This window comes from Strigops habroptila, chromosome 8 (genome assembly GCF_004027225.2).
Source record: "Strigops habroptila isolate Jane chromosome 8, bStrHab1.2.pri, whole genome shotgun sequence".
Classification (NCBI taxonomy): domain Eukaryota; kingdom Metazoa; phylum Chordata; class Aves; order Psittaciformes; family Psittacidae; genus Strigops; species Strigops habroptila.
In genome coordinates, this window is record NC_044284.2 from 53,614,332 (window position 1) to 53,633,405 (window position 19,074).

At 42.4% G+C, this 19,074-nt stretch overlaps 1 protein-coding gene across 3 annotated transcripts; it reads right to left on the reverse strand.

Moving 5' to 3' along the window:
• Positions 1-136: 136 nt before the first annotated feature.
• Positions 137-18,924, reverse strand: EFCAB14 (EF-hand calcium binding domain 14). 3 transcript variants are annotated; one of them, XM_030494466.1, is made up of 11 exons: positions 18,591-18,924; positions 17,593-17,741; positions 14,202-14,347; positions 12,283-12,381; positions 8,064-8,174; positions 7,025-7,105; positions 5,976-6,167; positions 5,218-5,298; positions 3,944-4,055; positions 2,944-3,075; positions 137-2,099 (listed from the first exon to the last, which is right to left on the reverse strand). In XM_030494466.1, the coding sequence occupies exons 1-11, from the start codon at positions 18,764-18,766 to the stop codon at positions 1,924-1,926; spliced, it is 1,455 nt and encodes a 484-aa protein (XP_030350326.1). In that variant the 5' UTR covers positions 18,767-18,924; the 3' UTR covers positions 137-1,923. The 3 variants fall into 3 exon arrangements, with proteins under 3 accessions (XP_030350326.1, XP_030350328.1, XP_030350327.1); XM_030494468.1 differs by having other exon boundaries at positions 5,212-5,298; positions 18,591-18,863; XM_030494467.1 differs by lacking the exons at positions 7,025-7,105; positions 8,064-8,174 and having other exon boundaries at positions 5,212-5,298; positions 18,591-18,855.
• Positions 18,925-19,074: the final 150 nt, after the last annotated feature.

Here is a 19,074-nt window from a genome sequence, read left to right on the forward strand (position 1 = left end):
CTTAAATTTTAAGGTAAGTTAAATTCCATACAAATCAAACTTCCAAAAATATTTTGCAAACTCTGGCATATGGCTATGATACAGTATGTACAAATAAAATACCAGAATGGTTACATTTTATTGCTAGGGGGTTTTTTTATTTGGTTAAGGAATTATACAGTAGCGTATAAAAGGGTACGGGAAGCGGCAAGAAGCAAGTATTGGCTTCTTGTCCTCTCAAAAGCCAAGGTTGGTTGGTTTTGTTTTGTTCTTAAATACTGTGTTTGCAAATGTCACATCAAAAGCATTTCTGTATTGGGTCACGTCTGCATTACCCAAACAGGATAGAAGAGCAACAGTGAAAGAAGCCTAGGCAACAGGTAACAGGGTTCCATTTTGTACATTCCTTCACTGATTCGTACTTCCAGAATACAATTATTCATAAAACATCCAGTCTAAAGTTTTGTAAAAGTCAACAGTTACGAACCAACTTCCACATAAACTGATGTCTTAGCAAGGTGGGCAACTTCAGTTCACTAGTTATGCAAAAAGCTGCCAACAACGTCAGAGCTATTTGTGAGCAAAATCATCCCACTTGGCCATGACCTCGCCTGTAAGAGAATTCCTTCTGCAAAAGTTATTTTCTATGTTTCAGAAGGTTATAAACATGCTCTGTGTTTAGATCCACTAGTATAAACAAACCCTTCAGTTCCTCTATAGTAAGGAAACCCCACTTACAGAGATGTGTCAGTAGAGAACACTGATGCCACTGCACACTCCTACCCTGCATTTTACATCCTTCTGTTGGCGAGAACACAAAAGGTAAAGGTAGCAAGAAGTGATCACGTTCACATCAGTCAGGAAACAGCCCACAAGTCTACCCTTGGGCCTTTCCCACCTGCTCACACTCCTGGTGACCAGGAGCTTTACTCAGGACGCTTCATCATAGTGACCCAAACAACAGTGCATGGAAGAAACCGGCAGCATCAGCAACCCTGTTCCAAAGATCTCCAGCGACCAGTTAGCAAGACAATCAGCACACCACTGATCACACCTGAGGCTTGAACTATCCAGGTGCTACTCAGCAGGTTGCACTGTAGACTTTTACCTCTTAAGCATCTGTTAAAGTTATTCAAGACTTTTTTTTTTTTTTAAATAGAACAGATAGGCTTATCTCACAAAATGTAATCTGGATGCAATGCAGCCAAGCTAAAAGAATGCTGAAGTGAAAACCCAAGCACTTGGTAGGTAATTTGCTCCTGTAGGCTCATGATATAAAACCACTTTCAACTCTTCCCTCTAAAAATAAATCCTGCTATAGATGGGCATGATTTACCACTCCTGCTTTCCTCTGACTGAGTCCAAACTCATTCATGGATACGCTGTAGTCAAAATTAGAAATTTATCTGAAGCTCTTAACCACCACTTTTAGGCTCAGTCTCATTATAAACAGCTTGCTACCAACACAGCCCCTGACACAAACTTCCCCTTAAATATGCATAATTTACTCTATCTCAAATATTTACAAGCAGAAGCAGCCCATCTTTACAAGACAGCTTTCCTTCTGCTCTACATAAAGTGCAGCTCTCTAATTTAAGGCAAATTTCAGTGAACTATAAAACCATAGTTTTATTTTAGTATGTACACATTTTAAATTAAAAACAAGAACTCCCTTGAGAAGGAAAGAATGAGAGGAAAATGTTTCCAAGTTTGGGAATTTTCTGGATTTTAACACAGTCCCAATATTATGTCCTGTTGACATATAAATTTGTATTTTTTTTCCCCCTCAATAAATGCAAATGAAAAAAGAGGTGGCAATGTGTACAGTAACTTAGCTCCAAAGATCAGTAAAACACTGGGAAAGTGCAGATGTAGTTTTTCATGTCCCATAGTTTCCTTTAGCTACAGTAGCATCCATCAGTATCACATTTCTAAATATGTATCTTAGACACCTAATGCTAATCTCAGTTCTTGTAATGAGTATTTCTCATCTCCATCTGTGTCAAATTGCTTAAAGCTCTGTGACTCTTGAGCTGTTGAGCCAAGCAGCTTTTGAAGATCTTCATGTGACAGTTTTCCATCAGCATCTTGGGTTGCTTTTTCAAAGAAATTCCGAAGATCTGCAAGGAGAGCAAGGATTGAAACGTAGCTCCTTTAAGTACAGAGGAATATCCTATAAGCTGCTCTTCCAGTTTTACTGCACTGTGTCTTTACTACCTAGCAATGCAATAAAGCACCCCCAGGTGTGGAGCTTGCCGCCTGCGTTGTCACAAGCTGTCAATAACAGTTTAGGAGAAAAAAGCACAAACATTCCTGGATTAAATTATATTAAGTCTGAAAAAAGTAATCCCTATTTCTGGCCATGACTAACAGCCCATTCTACAACCACTAACTGCAGACAGATACAGTTATCCTCCACAAAAGCAAGCTTCAAATGACTGTTGCTATACCAACAGCACAGATGATATAAAGGGAAAAGTGTCTATTCATTTCCTGGTGCAAAACATTGCCCTTTCAGTAGCTGAAGAACCTGAATAACAAGATCCAGAAACCATTTATTTCACCAGGCAGTGCTCTCAAAAAAATAGAGGGAAAAAACCCCACCGAAACATGCACGTATCTACTTAACTTTCCTTCAGCACCCTAATTCTGCCGTTGACTTCCTTCCTAATCTCTGAGGCACTTGGTATAACACTTTGTCACTCAAAACAATTATAATCCACTTTTAATGCACATTCTTGACTAAATCCCAGTTTATTTTCTTTTGCATGCCATTATTTTCCTTTTAGGTTTGTTTTTGGTTTTAATTACTTTTTAAAGTCCCTATTCTCAAGCTTTTAAAACTGACCTCACTTCTCCCTGAATGCCCGGACACACTACCATCATTCCGGTTATACTTATAACCTCCTGAACATTAACATGAAATATTCAGAAAAAGAAAAGGTCAGTCTAGAAAGGACATACCTTCAATGCTGGAAATTCCTGGTAAGGACAGATGTCTCGGCTGTCCATTACTCTCTGTGTTGTCATCAGCTGACCTTGAAGCCAGCCTTGAAAGGTCTGTGGGCTTTGCTGTAGTACTCAGACTACTTTCAACTGTTACAAAACAATTTCTATTAGTCTTAACACAGAATTACAGTTAGCAGAAACAACAACAACAACAAAAGATACAATAAAGCTATTTTTTTTTTGTCACAGATGCTGTATGGGATAAGAATGCTGCAAAATCATTTCAGAATACAGCAGTGCTTCCCCTTTTACCAATAACTGGAAGAACAGAAGGAAGCATGCTTTTTTTTGACAGTTAACACAGCTTTAATCTTATGCTGTAATAGGAGATATGTATTTGTAAAGCCCATACAAAGAATAACTTGGAAGTGCTTTCTACTTCCCAGCCTGAAAGTGCTGAAAAAGCTTTATTAAGCAAATTACATCTTCCCACTTGGGTTGCTTTCACCTTGTCAGTGCAGGCATCTATCTCCCCCAACAGCACGGTCTAAACTTCCAAACTGCTGCTTAGCAAATTAACAACAACGCAGTTCTAGTGTAATGAAGTATTTCAAATCTTATCTTCAGCACTACCTGAATATATTTACAGGAAAAAGTGCAAAACTGAGACAAGTCAGCAGAGAAGCAGACTTTTCCTCTATGTTACACTTAGATTTTGAAGAAGCAGAAATAGATGTTACTGGGTACAAATTTCTACAGGTTAATCACTGTATGCCTTCAAATACAAGCTCCTGATGCATGTGAATCCTGCTATACGTGTGGGAAAGTTTCCTTCAAGCGTTAGCAGTCATACATAGTTCTCTGGTTGAGAGTCATCAGTTTCCTACCACTTTAACTGAAATAATATTGACCAAAGCCTTAAGGAACAGTTTAAATTACCCACGCTCATTAGTCACTCTTTGAATCACACAGGGAATCTTCAGATTTATGGATTTCTACTATATGACATTCTTACCATTCTTTGATGTCTCAATGAGTTTGTCGTTTTCTGACTTGCTTGCGAGAGCATTGATCATCTGAAGCTTCTCTCTTAGTTTTGATACCTGAGAATCTCTAGTTCCTGTTTCCTGCATATATAGAAAAGAAGCATCTCTTTAGTAGACAGAGAAGATCAGCAAAAGAAGTAATTTAAAATACATAAGTACTTTTGAGTGACTTGGAGCTCTCCAGACTAAATCAAGCTTAAAATAATAGACAAGATTTAATAATATACATGGAAAGATGGAAGGAATAAATTCACAGAGTCTGTAAGAAAACAACAGAATCAGCACCTCAACCTGAAAAGTAGGCAACACTTTTGCAGACACACATTTCAAAGGAATCTGACATTTAATTTCCATATTTCTTATATAAATGAGCAAGAAAAATCATAACACAAACCAGTCAAAACATACTTGGAGTGAACATTTATCCATTAACTGAATTGTTTCAAATGTTTGTCTGCAGTACTGACTACCTTAGTGCAGGAGTCACTGTATCTCTGTCAAACCAAACCCACCATATTTTCTAACCTAGAGCTCCTTTGCTCTTTTTATGAGTAAGTTCCCAATGACAGGTTGAGTTTACATCAATCCAAACCTAGAGCTGACAGTGTAGCCGGTTCACTCACCTACCTTCTTCCCAGCAGATGGAAACTAAACTCAGCATCACTGCCTCTTTTTCCCAGCCCACAATTTGGCCAGTTAGTCTCAAACTTGCTCACAGTTATCAGATCATTACCGAGAGGTGGCTTTCATTAATTCCTAGACTCCATTAGTGCAAAGTTCCTGTAAGTCAGCCCAAGAAAGGTTTTAAACCTGGATAAATGCCATAACCCCATTTGTGGTGTGAACCCCCAATAGCTGGGCTAGCTCTTCTGAAAGCATGGCTGAAAGCATGGGTACTCAAATGAGCTGGCTGCCAGCCTCCTGTTCCACTGGACCATGGTCTGAACCTCCCAAGATTCTTTCAGCTGCACGGAAGGATATTACAGCAGCTCTGCTATGTTATCCCATATGTAGTCAGAATGGCAAGACTTTAAACTATTATAACATTTCTTTCACTCTAATTGACATCCTGTCCCCAAAATGGGGTGGTTAAGCTCTCCTTCTACTCCGGACTTTTAAAAGAAGCTTGATCAGATTGGCCTGCTTGCAGATCTTTCCACAATTAAGTTTCATTTAAAACAGGATTATAAAGACAATGACATGCTCTACTAAACCAGTGTAATTTGTGTTTCCTTACTTTTACCTTCAGTTCTTTATTTGAACAAGTTTCATTATCTACTTGATCTTCATTTTCCACTTTTTTAGAGGTAGTTGCATCATTCCCCTACAGGAAAAATGGAGGAGAGCCGAGTTTATTCATGTGCTCATTATTTTCTACAGTAGAGTTTCTTTCCTTCAAATTTGGCAGGCATGAAACAAGAAAAAACCAGAACAAATACACACTAGAATAAACATGAAGACAGTGGGTTATGTAATTTAACACAGCGACATCAGCGTGTTCCTTATTGCTAAACATACATAATACATTCTTAAGAGACTGGCCCCACTACGGCATACAGAAAGCATCAGAAGGATTTATGAACATATTTAGTATTAATTTTAATATTTTTTTTTAGCATTTAAGCACCACTGGCCAACCCAGAGGCCCACCTAGCTCCTCAGTGGTCTTAACAGACCCATGCCAGAATGCCTTCCTAAAACATAAAAGAGGTTTGTGAACCCCATTCATTAAGCAGTCACCCAGGTCTTATACGTCATATTGTTTTGGACATCTTTCTGTAGATTCTGCAGGGAAGAAATGACTCCTTCAGAGATACTCTTAACACTGGTTATCTGTTCAGAGATACGGAACAAATTCCAGCCTTTTCAGATGAAGTCCAAAGTGTCTCAAGTTTCATTCTGATGTTTTCTTTAGCTAGGTTTGAAAAGCTGTATCTGTAGCGCATATAAAGTACTGAAACTACTAGCCTGAGTAGATACCCTTAGTCATCAAATACTTACCACAAAGGTAGACAAGTTCTCTCTTTTGTCCAGATTATTCACAGAAAGAGCAGAGTTTTCTAACAGCATCACCCTCTGGCTAAGGTTACCAATGGCTGAATCCACATTTAGAAGCTTGATGTCATTCAACTTTTGGTACGCCACTACAGTGTTATTTAGCTCTCCCAAGGCTGCATGCAGCGACTGGCTTTCCTGAAATATAAAACCAGCACGTCAGTTTACTCAACCTCTGCAGCACCTTGCTATTAACAGCATGGTGACTGACCCAGTTTAACTGGGCAGACTTCACACTGGCTCTCCACTGACACCACTGAAAACATCCAACTGGAAGCTTCCAGAAAGTTATTCCAGCTTTCAAAGTTTGAAACCGAGATTCTTCCTCAGGGCTAACCTCTTTGTTGCTAATGTGATCACTTCAGCTGTGCCAGCAAACACAGAAAGCCTATTCATCTAGTTTTCCAGGGCAAGCTTAGTAACCACAACAACTGTTTTTCCCAAGAAAGCATGTACTAGGCATATTTCTACACAAAATTTAGTCTTAAGATACCGACTGTATTAAATATGAATAAATGCAGTCCTTCCCTTCCAACCCATTCAGCTAAACACCCACACATTATCCTTTTTTTGGTTGTTGCTGAATCCCTGCCTTCCACACCTCATCACATTGAGGGTGACTCAACACGTGCCACTCCCAAATTTGCTCAGATTAGCAAATACCTGCTATAAAATCCATTCCATAAAAAGCCTTTCATTCATTTCCATTTACATGCGCAAAGTACACCTATAATTTGTTGGCTATTCATCTTTTTACTCCTCACCCAGTTAGAACACAAAAAAAATACTCTCAGACTAGGGTACTTTCCTGTTTGCACATACACAGCAACGACTACAGCTAAATGACCTTATACTTTGTTTTGAATGATACTATCTGTAGTGTCTTGATAAAAAAAACCCATTTTTTGTACACTACAGTATTGCAAAACACACCAAAAAAGTTACATATGAGTGATACTTGTACCAATATTCCTTTCGCAAGGGGGAAAAAATACCTTTTTGCAGTTTTCTGTCTGATTTTTCTCAGTCCTTGGCACAACAGTGGAGGGAAGTGAAGGATTCTGTTTTAATTCCCTCTAAGAAAAGAAGTAGAAAATTATGTTGGAATTACATGGGGGTTGGAACTAGATTATCTTAGGGTCCTTTCCAACCCTAACTCTTCTATGATTCTATGTTACCAAATGCCTGTAAAAAACCATACTAAGCTATTAATAACTGGCAGGTCGTAGCTGAGGATGTTTTGCTACAATTATAGGCACTAATGGCTATTGTGCATGCAGTATTTTAACTAGACTAATACGAGTTTTCACTTTCAAACACAGAAGGTCCAAATTTATTTTAATTAAATCCTCCTAATGAGCTCTTCTCCATTTAGTGAAGTTTTACGATATGCATTTTACTGCTGCCATACACACTGCCACATCTGCAACATTTCTGTAACACCCATCGACTGCATTAAGTTTTATAATGAGTCTAATTTAGATTTGATCTGCAAGTATTCATAATAAAGTAATGCTGTATTGCAGTTCAGCTGGAAAACTTTAATTACTGGCTCAGTTTGTTAATCCCAAGTGAGAGGTTGGTATAAATACAGTGAGTAGATTCTGGTAAAGACAGGCAGTAATTTCATCCTTGTTTCAACCAACAAACTATCTCAACCCTTCCACCATCCACAATCCTAGAACAGTGCAGACAGTTACTATAAGCATACTATAAGCACATAAGCATCTAAGTATCCTGCATCACACAGAAGCAGAGACTCCCAAGGCTCCACATCTGTTTAGTAGGAAGCAAAAACCTGCAGGATAAGAAGTGTAGTAGCGACCCACAATTCTGGCTCCAGAGAAATACAACCTTGGTACCATATAGGAGATGCCACGCTGAAATTAGAAGATCAGTTTCTTAATCTATCGACCTACTGAAACTTCAAAAGTATCTTGAAAGGCATAAGGGAGAACTCCACACAGTTCTTAACCTTGCTTTATATTAGGCGGGTAACTGGTAAAACAGTGTTAAATCAGTACATTTTCTTACCACATCATTCTGGAGGATTTCTATGGATTTCTTGTATTCTTCAATAGCTGTCTGTATATTTTCAACATCATGAGAAACGCTGGTAAGTGTGCTGCCTATGTTAGCTACAGTCTGCAATAAAGAAGACGACAAAAACCTCAGCCTTCCTCAAACTGTACTGTCCCAAAGTTTCAACTGCTAAACACAATGTTTTGTTAGTGAAACTGCAGGCAGACTGCCACCAAGATATGCAAAGGCATTTGAAGTATCCAGAGCTTTTTCTGCAGGCAAACCTGCAAATTCTACCCATCGCCTCCCAGGCCAATAAGCAAAGACACACTTTACACCACGAGAGCTTAAGCTAGAACCAAAATTATGGGTTTGCTACTCCCACTCCCCAAACAATACAAATGTTCTGGCATGAATACAAAAAAATAATCCTGGTATGTAGACATCTTACCTCGTCTCTACATGGAGTATCTATATTGAATACTAGGATGGGGATACCACCAATTTATCTTGTCTCAATCGTCTTTCAAAGGTACCCATCAGGCACATCACAAAACTTGGCTGCCAAAGGCTGCAGATTAAATTGCCTTTTTTAAAATGAAGGAATGGCTCTGAAGCACCAGAAAAGCCCCCATGAATTCTGCAGGTACAATCAGTGTGCTCTGACAGCTACTTTTGCTTCTGACTACTCCCATCTCATCCTTCCCTTGCCTTCCCCCATGTGAACTCCTCCTGCCCCCAGCTATAACTTTAGAAAGTAACTACGCTGTAAAGCTGCACCGGTGTTTCAGCAGCTGATGGCATAGCACCTATCAGAGTCAGACCATCAGTTAGGACATCCATGAACACCAGTGGAAGCTACAGTAACAGGACAGAGCATGCCCCTATGCTTCTCATTCAGTTTTTAATGCTTTCTTCAATCATTAAAACAACACAATCATTAAAACAACACAACCCCTTTTCCTATGACCCTGTTAATGCTCATAAGCTCTTAAGGCCCTGAAGTGACACTCTAGCTAGCCAGGCTATATTCTAACAATATCCACACAGATCTTCCAGCTTTTCATTTTGCAAGTCTGAACACAGGTTCAGTAAGCAATCTCTCTGCCCTGGAGGACCTCAGGACACCTTCAGCACCTTTCATTAGTCTGAACAAAAGCCGTTGCCCAAGAGGAGCTCTCTCAGTAATCCTTCAGGCCTCTTTAACACCAGCAGGCAGCTTCTCATTTTCAGGAACAGCACCTACAGGGAAAAAGGCTTAAGAAAGCCAAAAGCCTATTCTAAGAATAGCAGCCTTTTCATAGAATCACAGAATCGTTCAGATTGCAAATGACCTTTAAGATTGAGTCCAACCATTAATTTAGCACAGCCAAGTCCACCATTAAACCATGTCCCCAAGCACCACATCTATACATTCTTGAAATACCTCCAGGGATGGTGCCTCAACCAGCTCCCTGGGCAGCCTGTTCCAGTGCTTGACAAACCATTTGGTGAAGATATATTCAATATAAACCTCCCCTGGCACAACCTGAGGCCATTTCCTCTCATCCTATCACTTGTTACTTGGTAGGAGACACCAACCCCCACCTCACTACAACCTCCTTTCAGGTAGTTGTAAAGAGCAATAAGGTCTCCCCTGAGCCTCCTTTTCTCCAGGCTGAACAACTTCAGTTCTTTCAGCTGCTTCTCACGAGATTTGTGCTCCAGGCCCTTCACCAGCTCCATTGCCCTCCTCTGGACTTGCTCCAGCACCTCAATGTCTCTCTTGTAGTGAGGGGACCAGAACTGAGCACAGGATTCGAGGTGCAGCCTCACCAGTGCCCAGTACAGGGGGACAATCACGACCGTGGTCCTGCTGGCCACACTATGTCTGACACAGGCCAGGATGCTGTTGGCCTTCTTGGCTGCCTGGGCACAAGGTGGCTCATGTTCAGCTCCATCAGTCAGCACCCCCAGGTCCCTTTCCATCAGGCAGCTTTCCAGCCACTCTTCCCCAGCCTGCAACGTTGTGTGGGCTTCTTGTGTCCCAAGCGCAGGACCCAGAACTGAGCTGTGCTGAACCTCATACAACTGGCCACAGCTCATTGATCCAGCCTGTCCATATCCCTCCATGCAGAGCCTTCCTACCCTCCACCAGATCAACACTCCTACCCAACTTGGCGTCATCTGCAAACTTACTGAGGGTGCACTCGATTCCCTCATCCAGATCATTGATAAAGAAATTAAACAGAGCTGGCCCCAGTCTTGAGCTCTGGAGAACACCCCTTGTGACTGGCTTCCAACTGGATTTAACTCCATTCACCACCACTCTTTGGGCTCAGCCATCCAGGCAGCTTTTTACCCAGCAAAGGGCACACCAGTCCGAGCCATGAGCAACCAATTTCTCCAGGAGAATGCTGTGAGAAGCATTGTTAAGCCTTTACTGAAGTTCAGGTAGACAACATCCACAGCCTTTCCCTCATCCACTGAGTGGGTCACCTTGCCATAGAAGGAGATCAGGTCAGTCAAGCAGGACCTGCCTTTCGTAAACCCATGTCGACTGGGCCTGGTCACCTGATTGTCCTGTACGTGCTGCACGATGGCACGCAAGGTGATTTCCTCCATAACCTTCCACAACACTGAGGTCCAACTGACAGGCCTGTCCTTCCCTGGATCCTCCTTTCAGCCCTTCTTATAGATGGGCATCACATTTGCTAACCTCCAGTCAACTGGGACATCTCTGGTTAGCCAGGACTGCTGATGGATGATTTCTTCCAAGACAGACAGGTAATTCCAAAGACAGTTGGATGCAATAGGCAGCTGAGCAGGAGTTTTTCACCAGCCTATCAAAAGCCAGGCTACCTGCTTACACATACTGAAGTTCTCCTGTGTGACAGGAGGTAGTGCAGCATGCACGCAGATGGTATCAAGAGAGCGGTGGCAACAGATGCCACATCTAACACCTTATACTCAACAGTGAGACTGGAAAGAACTCAGAAGTTCCTAGGATATTTGATTTTCACAAAGTGTGACCAAGGATGGACTTATTCCAACATGAAAAAACCTTGCTGTTCAGCAGATTGCTACAAGCTGAAACCTGCTGGCCCAAATACTTTGTCCTGACAGTACTGAAGGCAGCAAGATGACAAAAAGGTCTTTATACGCTGTTTGTATATACAAACCTACAAACACACACAAAGTACATGCAGATTTCAGACTAGGTACTGCCTTAAGGCTTACTTCTGATGTGACAGTGAAAATACAACATATTCATAACAGCAAATTAGAAGCTTAGCAAATAGCTTTGTACTCGTCCCATAAAAAGAAATCCCAGCAGCCTCATCAGCCAAACCACACTAATTGCATTGCATATAACTTGCTTGTTGATTATACATTAACTTTGCAGGGATAGGAAATGAGAAGTGGAAACCCATAAAAGCCACAAAGACTGGACTGAGATAAGGTATTAGCCCAATATAAATGTTTATTGTTAAATAACCAGAACTGCCATAGAAGAGCTGGGAAAGTTTCAACAAACCATTCTTTTTACCAAAATAAAAAGGACAGTTCTTTGGTAAAGAATGCTAAGACACAGGTAAGACACTGTATTAACAGAAGTCACTGCAGAAGTAAGCTTGTGTCACGCAGTAGGGCCCATCTGTCAAGGAACTGCCACAAAACCATCCCAGTACAATTCATGCTTTGCTGTTCATGTAGTGAACACCTAGAAAGCTCCCACACTAAGGTTCCAGGCTTACTGCTCCCAAGTCAGACTCCTACCCACCTCAAGACTGTAAATGCAGAACCAGATGTACAATATATACTGCTCAAGATGAGGAAGTTTACCAGAAAGCAATCAATTTTCTTTTCCAATTAAAAGCTAAACAAATCACCTATTTGCAAGCAGAGTCGTAAAACTTCAGACAGACTTTTTGCAAGGGTCTTAATATTAATACCAGCAGCATGAAGGAGAGCAACTGTAAAGATCAGTTCCAAAGTAAAGAAGTGACAATACCAAAAAAATGCACTTCCGGAAAGGGAGACAAACATGGCCTTCAACTTTTTTACCTGCCCTATGTTATCGTAGCACCATACAATATCACGCATATGAAGTCTAATTCAAAAACAAGAGAAGCAAATATTCCTCTCAGACAATTCAGGTAACTCCTGTTGCCACTGCCGTCCCCAAGAGCCCAGCTGCAGCTCAGCAGCACAGAACACGCTTAGCAATAGCCATGTTTATAGTACTTGCCTTCTGAAGTTTCTCTACTGTGAGAGGAAGAGAAATCAGATCAGAAGCAGACTTTATGTTGTTTTTGAGATGATTTACTGTTGAGGTCAATAGTGATATCTAAAACCAAAGAGGAATATTTAGAATTAGTCAACATAATCCTGATTCTGACCTTCCCCAAGACTACTGTCTTAATTTGTAACATTAAAGCATGAGGCAAGACAAAATTATATATGTACACACACAAAAAGCACCCCTGTCTGTAGGTTAGAAGTTCTGCCTAGGCCATGCCTTAAAGTCATTGAAGCCCCTTCTTTTCAACAAGGTACCCTCTGCCCATTTTACATTCATCCCCTTAGAGAGAGGGTGTTGCCCAAGAAAGATTGAAAGAATTGTGCAAGAAGCCCTTTCATGGAGGAAACAGTCATCCACTCCTGTATTTAGCAATCAAACCTGCCTGGCAAAACCCAGCAAAGCCATGCAACTTCTCTAGCTGAGTAATAGGCAAAGAAGTTGCACATACTACCCATACTTTCTGCTGCAGAAGTGGAACGGTGACAATCTAGGTACAATTTCTGTCAACTGTTTGACCCAGACAGCAAGTAATTCAATGAGTCTTCAAGATTACTTATTCACTCCAATTGAGAGGTTGTCAAATAAACTAAAGCCAGCTACCTGCTAGTCATTCATGGCTAACACCATCACTGTAAGATTGATCTGTAGCCATCAGTAGTCACAACAGTTTCTTCTCACATACGACAATACAAAAGCACAGTGGATAAATACAGCTTTCTTCTGGTTAAAAAAGAAAAAAGTTGTTTCACAAGCTGAGGAAAATGAGCAAGATCCTAATGTTACATTAGGCCTATGTTGATCAGTTTGAATGCACAGTCTCTGATTCCACAGCCGTGAATATTGGCCGAAATAATTCCCAGCAGCACATCCCAACAATTCATGGAAAAAAAGTAACTACATTTTGATTCCCAGAAGAGCTGGCTTAAGACTATGATCAGACCCTGAAGTAACTTGAGGGCCTGCAAGAACCATGTGCAAGTATCTTTAAAATCCAGATGCAGATGATAGTGTTTTAAAAGTCCAGTGAAGCACCTAAATATCTGTGGATAATGCATACTGCCAGATGCCAAAGAAAACAAGTCAAATCTATGTACGTGCCTCATTAAGCACTTAACGTCTGCATGGGACTGAAGAAAAAACAACCTGAGCAGGCACTTCAATACTCTTAAAATTAAACCCAAAGCACCAGTGTCGAGAAGGGTTCCCCACACACACTTCTTGATACCACAAACTGTGAGCAGCTCTGAACTTTTACCCTCTGTGGCCAGAATTTCAATAAGCACCTTGCTGGATGCTCTGTTTGAAGCATGAGTTAATAGAGCAGCTGAGGAAACAGCTTTCTGTTAAGTGGCTTAGTTTTAGCTGCATAAACAGAGCTAAGATTTACACCAGCTCGGATGCCAAGTGTGTATTAGCAGATTTTACATTCACAACACACCAGCGCTTCATTTATAGCAACATGAACTTGCACCGATTTGGGTAACTTTTCCACGCTTATGAAACACTTGCAGGTGCTCTCAGAAATGTGAAATGTCACATCTCTCATCATAAACATCAGAATTATTTGGCAGGAAAATGAAGAACTGCCCAGTTCTCAGGTTCTTTTAAGTTCTGCCTGAAGTCTTTCCACCAGTTGCGCAATTTCTCCTCTTTGTGATCAGCCTCCAGTCCAGATGGACGCTCAAACTTTGTTTGTTTTGTTTAATAAAGAGGCTTGTGCTCCATTTTAACTTTAAAAGTTCAGCATATGGTCACAGAAGTCCTTACATAAAAGCTCAGCCCTGCACTTCAAATGAATTTCTGTAGAAATAAACTTCAATGGAATATTTTATTATTTTTCAAAACCAAGCACTGATCCCTCTCACCTGTTTATTGATCTCTGTGATATTTATCCAAACTTTATTTAGCCCCAGTTCTCCAGTCTCGATTTGTTCCAGTTGCTTTTGCTTCTGCACCAAATCTTCATTCAGTTTAGGAATTTCTTGGAATGATGTCTTTTGATTAGATTCCACTAAAAAAAAAAAAAAAGAATAATAATTAAATTAAGAAGTTCAGGTAAACAGTGGTGAATGGCAGAAAACAAATGACACACAGCAACACCTATAGTCGTAAAAGAAGGCAATAACAGTTCCTACATATGGGTTTATTGCCAATTCAGAATTAAGTGTTTGTTCAGAATTACAGCTCTTTTTTGTTTTAAGAGTACTCACGTCTGCAGAGAAAATCCAGAGAGGCTGTATTAAATGTAACACTTTGCAGTAGTACTGTCATTCTGGCAAGCTTCAGTAGGTCTTTATTTAGTGCAGTTATTTTGCATTACTTTCGCAGAGGAACATGAAATAGTAATGGGACTGTAAGAACTGCCAACAGTACCAGGGCAAAGGAAGCACGCGAAATGAACCTCTGTGTCCTTCTCAAGCCTGCAAAGGGACTGATGATGAAATGAATTCCAAGGAGATTATCATGATTACAGTTGTTCTGTGTGACGGAAAGACAACCAAACATATAAGCTTGCACAATAACATCTGTTGGTAAACAAACCAGTAAACAAGGTCCTTGGAAAGAAAGTCAGTTATCACAGCAATTAATACTACAAGGAAGGGGGAAACATGCAGCTCAAACCAATTCAAGTGAGCCTCAGAAATGCGGCTCATCCAGGTCGGCAGTGACTAAGCTGTTTAGCTGCAAGCGCTATTAAGCAATCCTAAATCCCTAGGTCTGGCAAACAAATAAGCAAAGGTTTTGAGATAGAGATGACAGAGTTCGCCAAAATCTCCACCTCCACGCTGTAACGTAGCACAGAATGCTCCACAACAAACCGCCACCACTGCGAACACACTGCCAAGAGCAGTGGGACATATAGGGTATGTAGCTGGCAGCTCCCAGAACAAGTTTCCATGCATGACCCATCTAATCAAAAGGGGAAGGCTTCAGGAGGGCTTCATGCCATGGAGCCCAACTACACACAACTGGAAAGACACAGACCTTCAAAAACTCTCTTCACTTTTCTGGAAGCAAGTCCTCACAGTTATTTCTAGATACAGGGTAATCTGCAGGGATCACCCAAGATCCAAACACTTCCAGTTACATACAACCTTGAAAGGTTTATTTTAGCCAAAACGGACTGAGAACTAACTGAGGGTTCAACACAAGTACTTCACACCGAATCTGATGTTTTGGAGGCTCCTGTAGACAAATGAGTTTGTTTTGCCACTCTCACCATGTACAGTGAGACTCCACTGAAGACTTTTGCAGTGACAGAATGCACTACTGTTCGTAGCACCATTACTAACAGGGGAAACACCACAATTACTTCCCCCTATCCCAAACATACTAAATACAAAGATGTCTTATTTTTAAGAAGCACTCATACCATACTCAGTTGTTTTAAGGGTGGCAGAACATTAAAATACCACCACGGGAATCTGCTCTTATAGGGAAAAAATCCGGATGAAGATTCAGAAGAAAAAAGGGTTTTTTCCAAACTTGCTGTAGGAACAGACAGATCCCGCGCCTTCGTTCCTCCATCCATCCACACACTTCACCAAAGCACAATGTTACCTTTTAGAACCAGATTATTCTTGCTATCTGCTTTTTTGCTGTTGTTTTTAGTGCTGTGCCTCATTCTGAGGCTCCCCTCCAGCTTCTAGGTATGCTATTACAGTGGCAAAGACATCTGAGACTGTTCTATCACTAGCTGAAATACTAGATGCGTGGCTTTTCTATCACAGCTACTAAGGATTGAAAAAAGCACATCTGTAATTGCCAGACAGGAAGCTCGGAGAGAACAACTGCTTTAACAAAGGGGTCTATGTAGAACAGGAATGATGAAACTTAACTACACCAAAGCCAACAAATGTTGTCATTGTGCAAAACTTCTACTTAAAGGAGACCAGCCCATGAAGAGCAGCAGCCAGCTCACCCAGGACACATCAACGACTACTGCAGGGCTGTTTGATGCGCTCACAGCCACAAAGCAGAGCCCGTAACTGAAGGTATCCTCCATCACTGGTGGACACCAGCTACAGCTAACTTTCAGAGTTCAGTATCAGTTAATACAAAAGCACATCTATCAGCAGCACTTTCTCTCACTGCCAGCCAGCAGGTTCCACCTCGGCAGACAACTCCCCACCTCACAGCAGTTACATACCTGAACAGGAAGCCCTAAAGACCAATAGCAATGAATTCCTACACGCATTTCCTCAATGCCTCTTTCACCACAAGCAAATCAAGCCCTTTGCTTACTTCCAGCCCTAGCAGCCTCCTCATTTAATTGATTTCACCAGCCTTATTTTTAAGGTCATCTTCATGTCCTGGGCACAAAAATTCAAAGACGAAGACCAAAGCTATGAGACAAAATCCATGGTCAACAGAGGTGCTCCTCAGGCAAAACATAACTCCTTAGCTTTCCTGAAGCAGCTAGAGATTACCTGAATGCTTAAGCTACACTCTCTTTTGCTCTGTTCACATAGCTCCTTAGCTTATCTTTGCCATTTTCAACACATAGGGTTTTAAACACTACTAAAACAATGCACCCAAATATATACTGTGTCCAGAGATGAGGTATAGAGAACATATGTTACATGCAAATCTCAGTGCTACAGAAGTTAATACTGAAATCTTACATAGACAGGGAAAACCTGAGAGCTTCAAGCAAAATGCTTCACATTAACTCCATACTTCAAAGTATTAAACATTGATGTAATTCCACACCACATGCAACGCATGAAAGTTGAACAAGAACAGGTTTCAAGCAAGATGAACATTCAGAGGAGGTGGAGAAAAAACAATACCAAAGCAACATTAAAATTGCATAACACCACAGCAAGCATTAGAGATTTTCACAAGAGCTCAAGTCAAGAACATTGTTTTACATTATTTTAAGTGATGCATCAAAACCCCTTAGACTGCTGTTCCAGGGCTGATCAGAACTTTCTCTTTTTCAAACAGGGGCTTTCTTTGGAAGAGAGCACTTCCAAGGGCAAAGCCAGGAATTTTAGAAATGTACGTACAAGCAACTACAGGCCCACCTAGTCCATTGTTCCTGCTCATCAGAACACACAGAACTGACAAGAATAAATAATATTTGCCTTGGATTCACCCAGCCTCTTAAGTGTTTTTGGCTCAGAGAACTCCTTAAGTCAGGGTCAGTTTGCTTGCTCAGTACTTTCAGACTTTGAATAAGCAGGTAGGCAACTAAAGCTCTCCCTCTTCCCCGAAGCAGATGTGAAATAGTGTAGTTACATCTATACTTACTAGTCCGAAACTTCTCCTTTATTGCATCCAGATCCTCCTTGAGGGCCACCTGCATCCAGACTAAGCCAACGCACGCTACCACACAAGCGGCGAGAATGACAAACGAACATAATGGGTAACAGAACTTGCAGCATCGTAGATAGTCTCCCCTGGATAAAACATAAATAACAGGTTGTGAACATTCAACAGCACCTAGAAAAGCTTGATTTTAAATGCTGTTCTACTGAAGTAAGGGACAGAGCCGGAGCAGCAGACGTTTTGGCTGACAAGAGCTAAGAGCTTTTCCAAGAATAAATAAGGCTGCACAGTGGATCAGGGCTATTGCTGTCTGTTTCAGTTCATCCTCAGGAGGCACATCTAGCATATTTAAGAGCAGCTGCCAGGTTTCCCATACTAAGACTTCCTGTTCTGCTCACATAAGCTTATGTCAGGAACATCTGCTTGATAGCTTGGAAAGCAGGCTTTGAGAAAGGATATTACCATAATGTCACAGCAAGTACTCCGAGATTATCCTAAACTGTGAAAGCCTAAGTTTCTCTGCAACATGCCTGCTTTTAGTTATTCTTAAAAGCCCATTAATAACTTAACTGAGAAGTTTATTTACTGGCAAAGCACATCACATCCACGAGAAAACCAGCAGTGTCAGCTTGCACATACACGACTGTGCCACGACACTAGCTGTGCCCAACGCTTCAAGCGACTGCCCCCGAGCTGCTCTAAGGACTTCAGCTACGGTGAGAATTAAACAGATAAACTAAGAACTAAAAAGCCAAAAGGACGCTTCAGATCTACCCCACACGCACCAGGAGACCTGTTGGGACACACTCAGCGCAGCTCCAGGTCCCTCCTGGCAGCCCCCAGCTCCCCCCCAGCCGCGGAGCTGACCCGCTGAAGGCCACGCAGCCGCCTCCAGCTCCGCCCCGGACACCGGCGCTGCGGGCCGGGGCCCCCAGCGGGCAGGACCGGGCCGGGTGCCGGCAGCAGCCCCGGGGACTCACTTGCCGCAGCGGCCCCGCGCTCCGGCGAACTCGTCCTCCTCGGAGCTGGACTCGGAGTCGGAGGCGGGCGGCTCGGTGCGCAGCAGCCGGTGGCCCGAGCCCTTCTTGGCGGGCTTCTTCCTGCGGCCGTCGGCGGCCAGGCCGATGAGGGCGTTCAGCTCCTTCCGTTTCTTCATCCTCTTGTGGGGCGGCGGCACGGTCGGCAGCTGGCTCCCACCTCCCTCTTCCTCCGCCGCCGTCGCGGCGGCCGCCGCCAGCGCGCCCCGGCTCGCCAGCCTGCGGCCCGGCCGCGGCTACAGGCGCTCCGCGGGGCCGCGGCCGCTGCTCCCCCGCCGGCCCCGCGGCGGCACGCCCGGCCCCGCGGCGGCACGCCCGGCCCCGCGGCGGCACGCCCGGCCCCGCCGCCGCTGCCCGCCCCGCCCGCGCCATGGCTGCTCCCGGCCCGCCGTGCCCGCCCCCTCCACCTGCCAGCAAGACGCGTTCC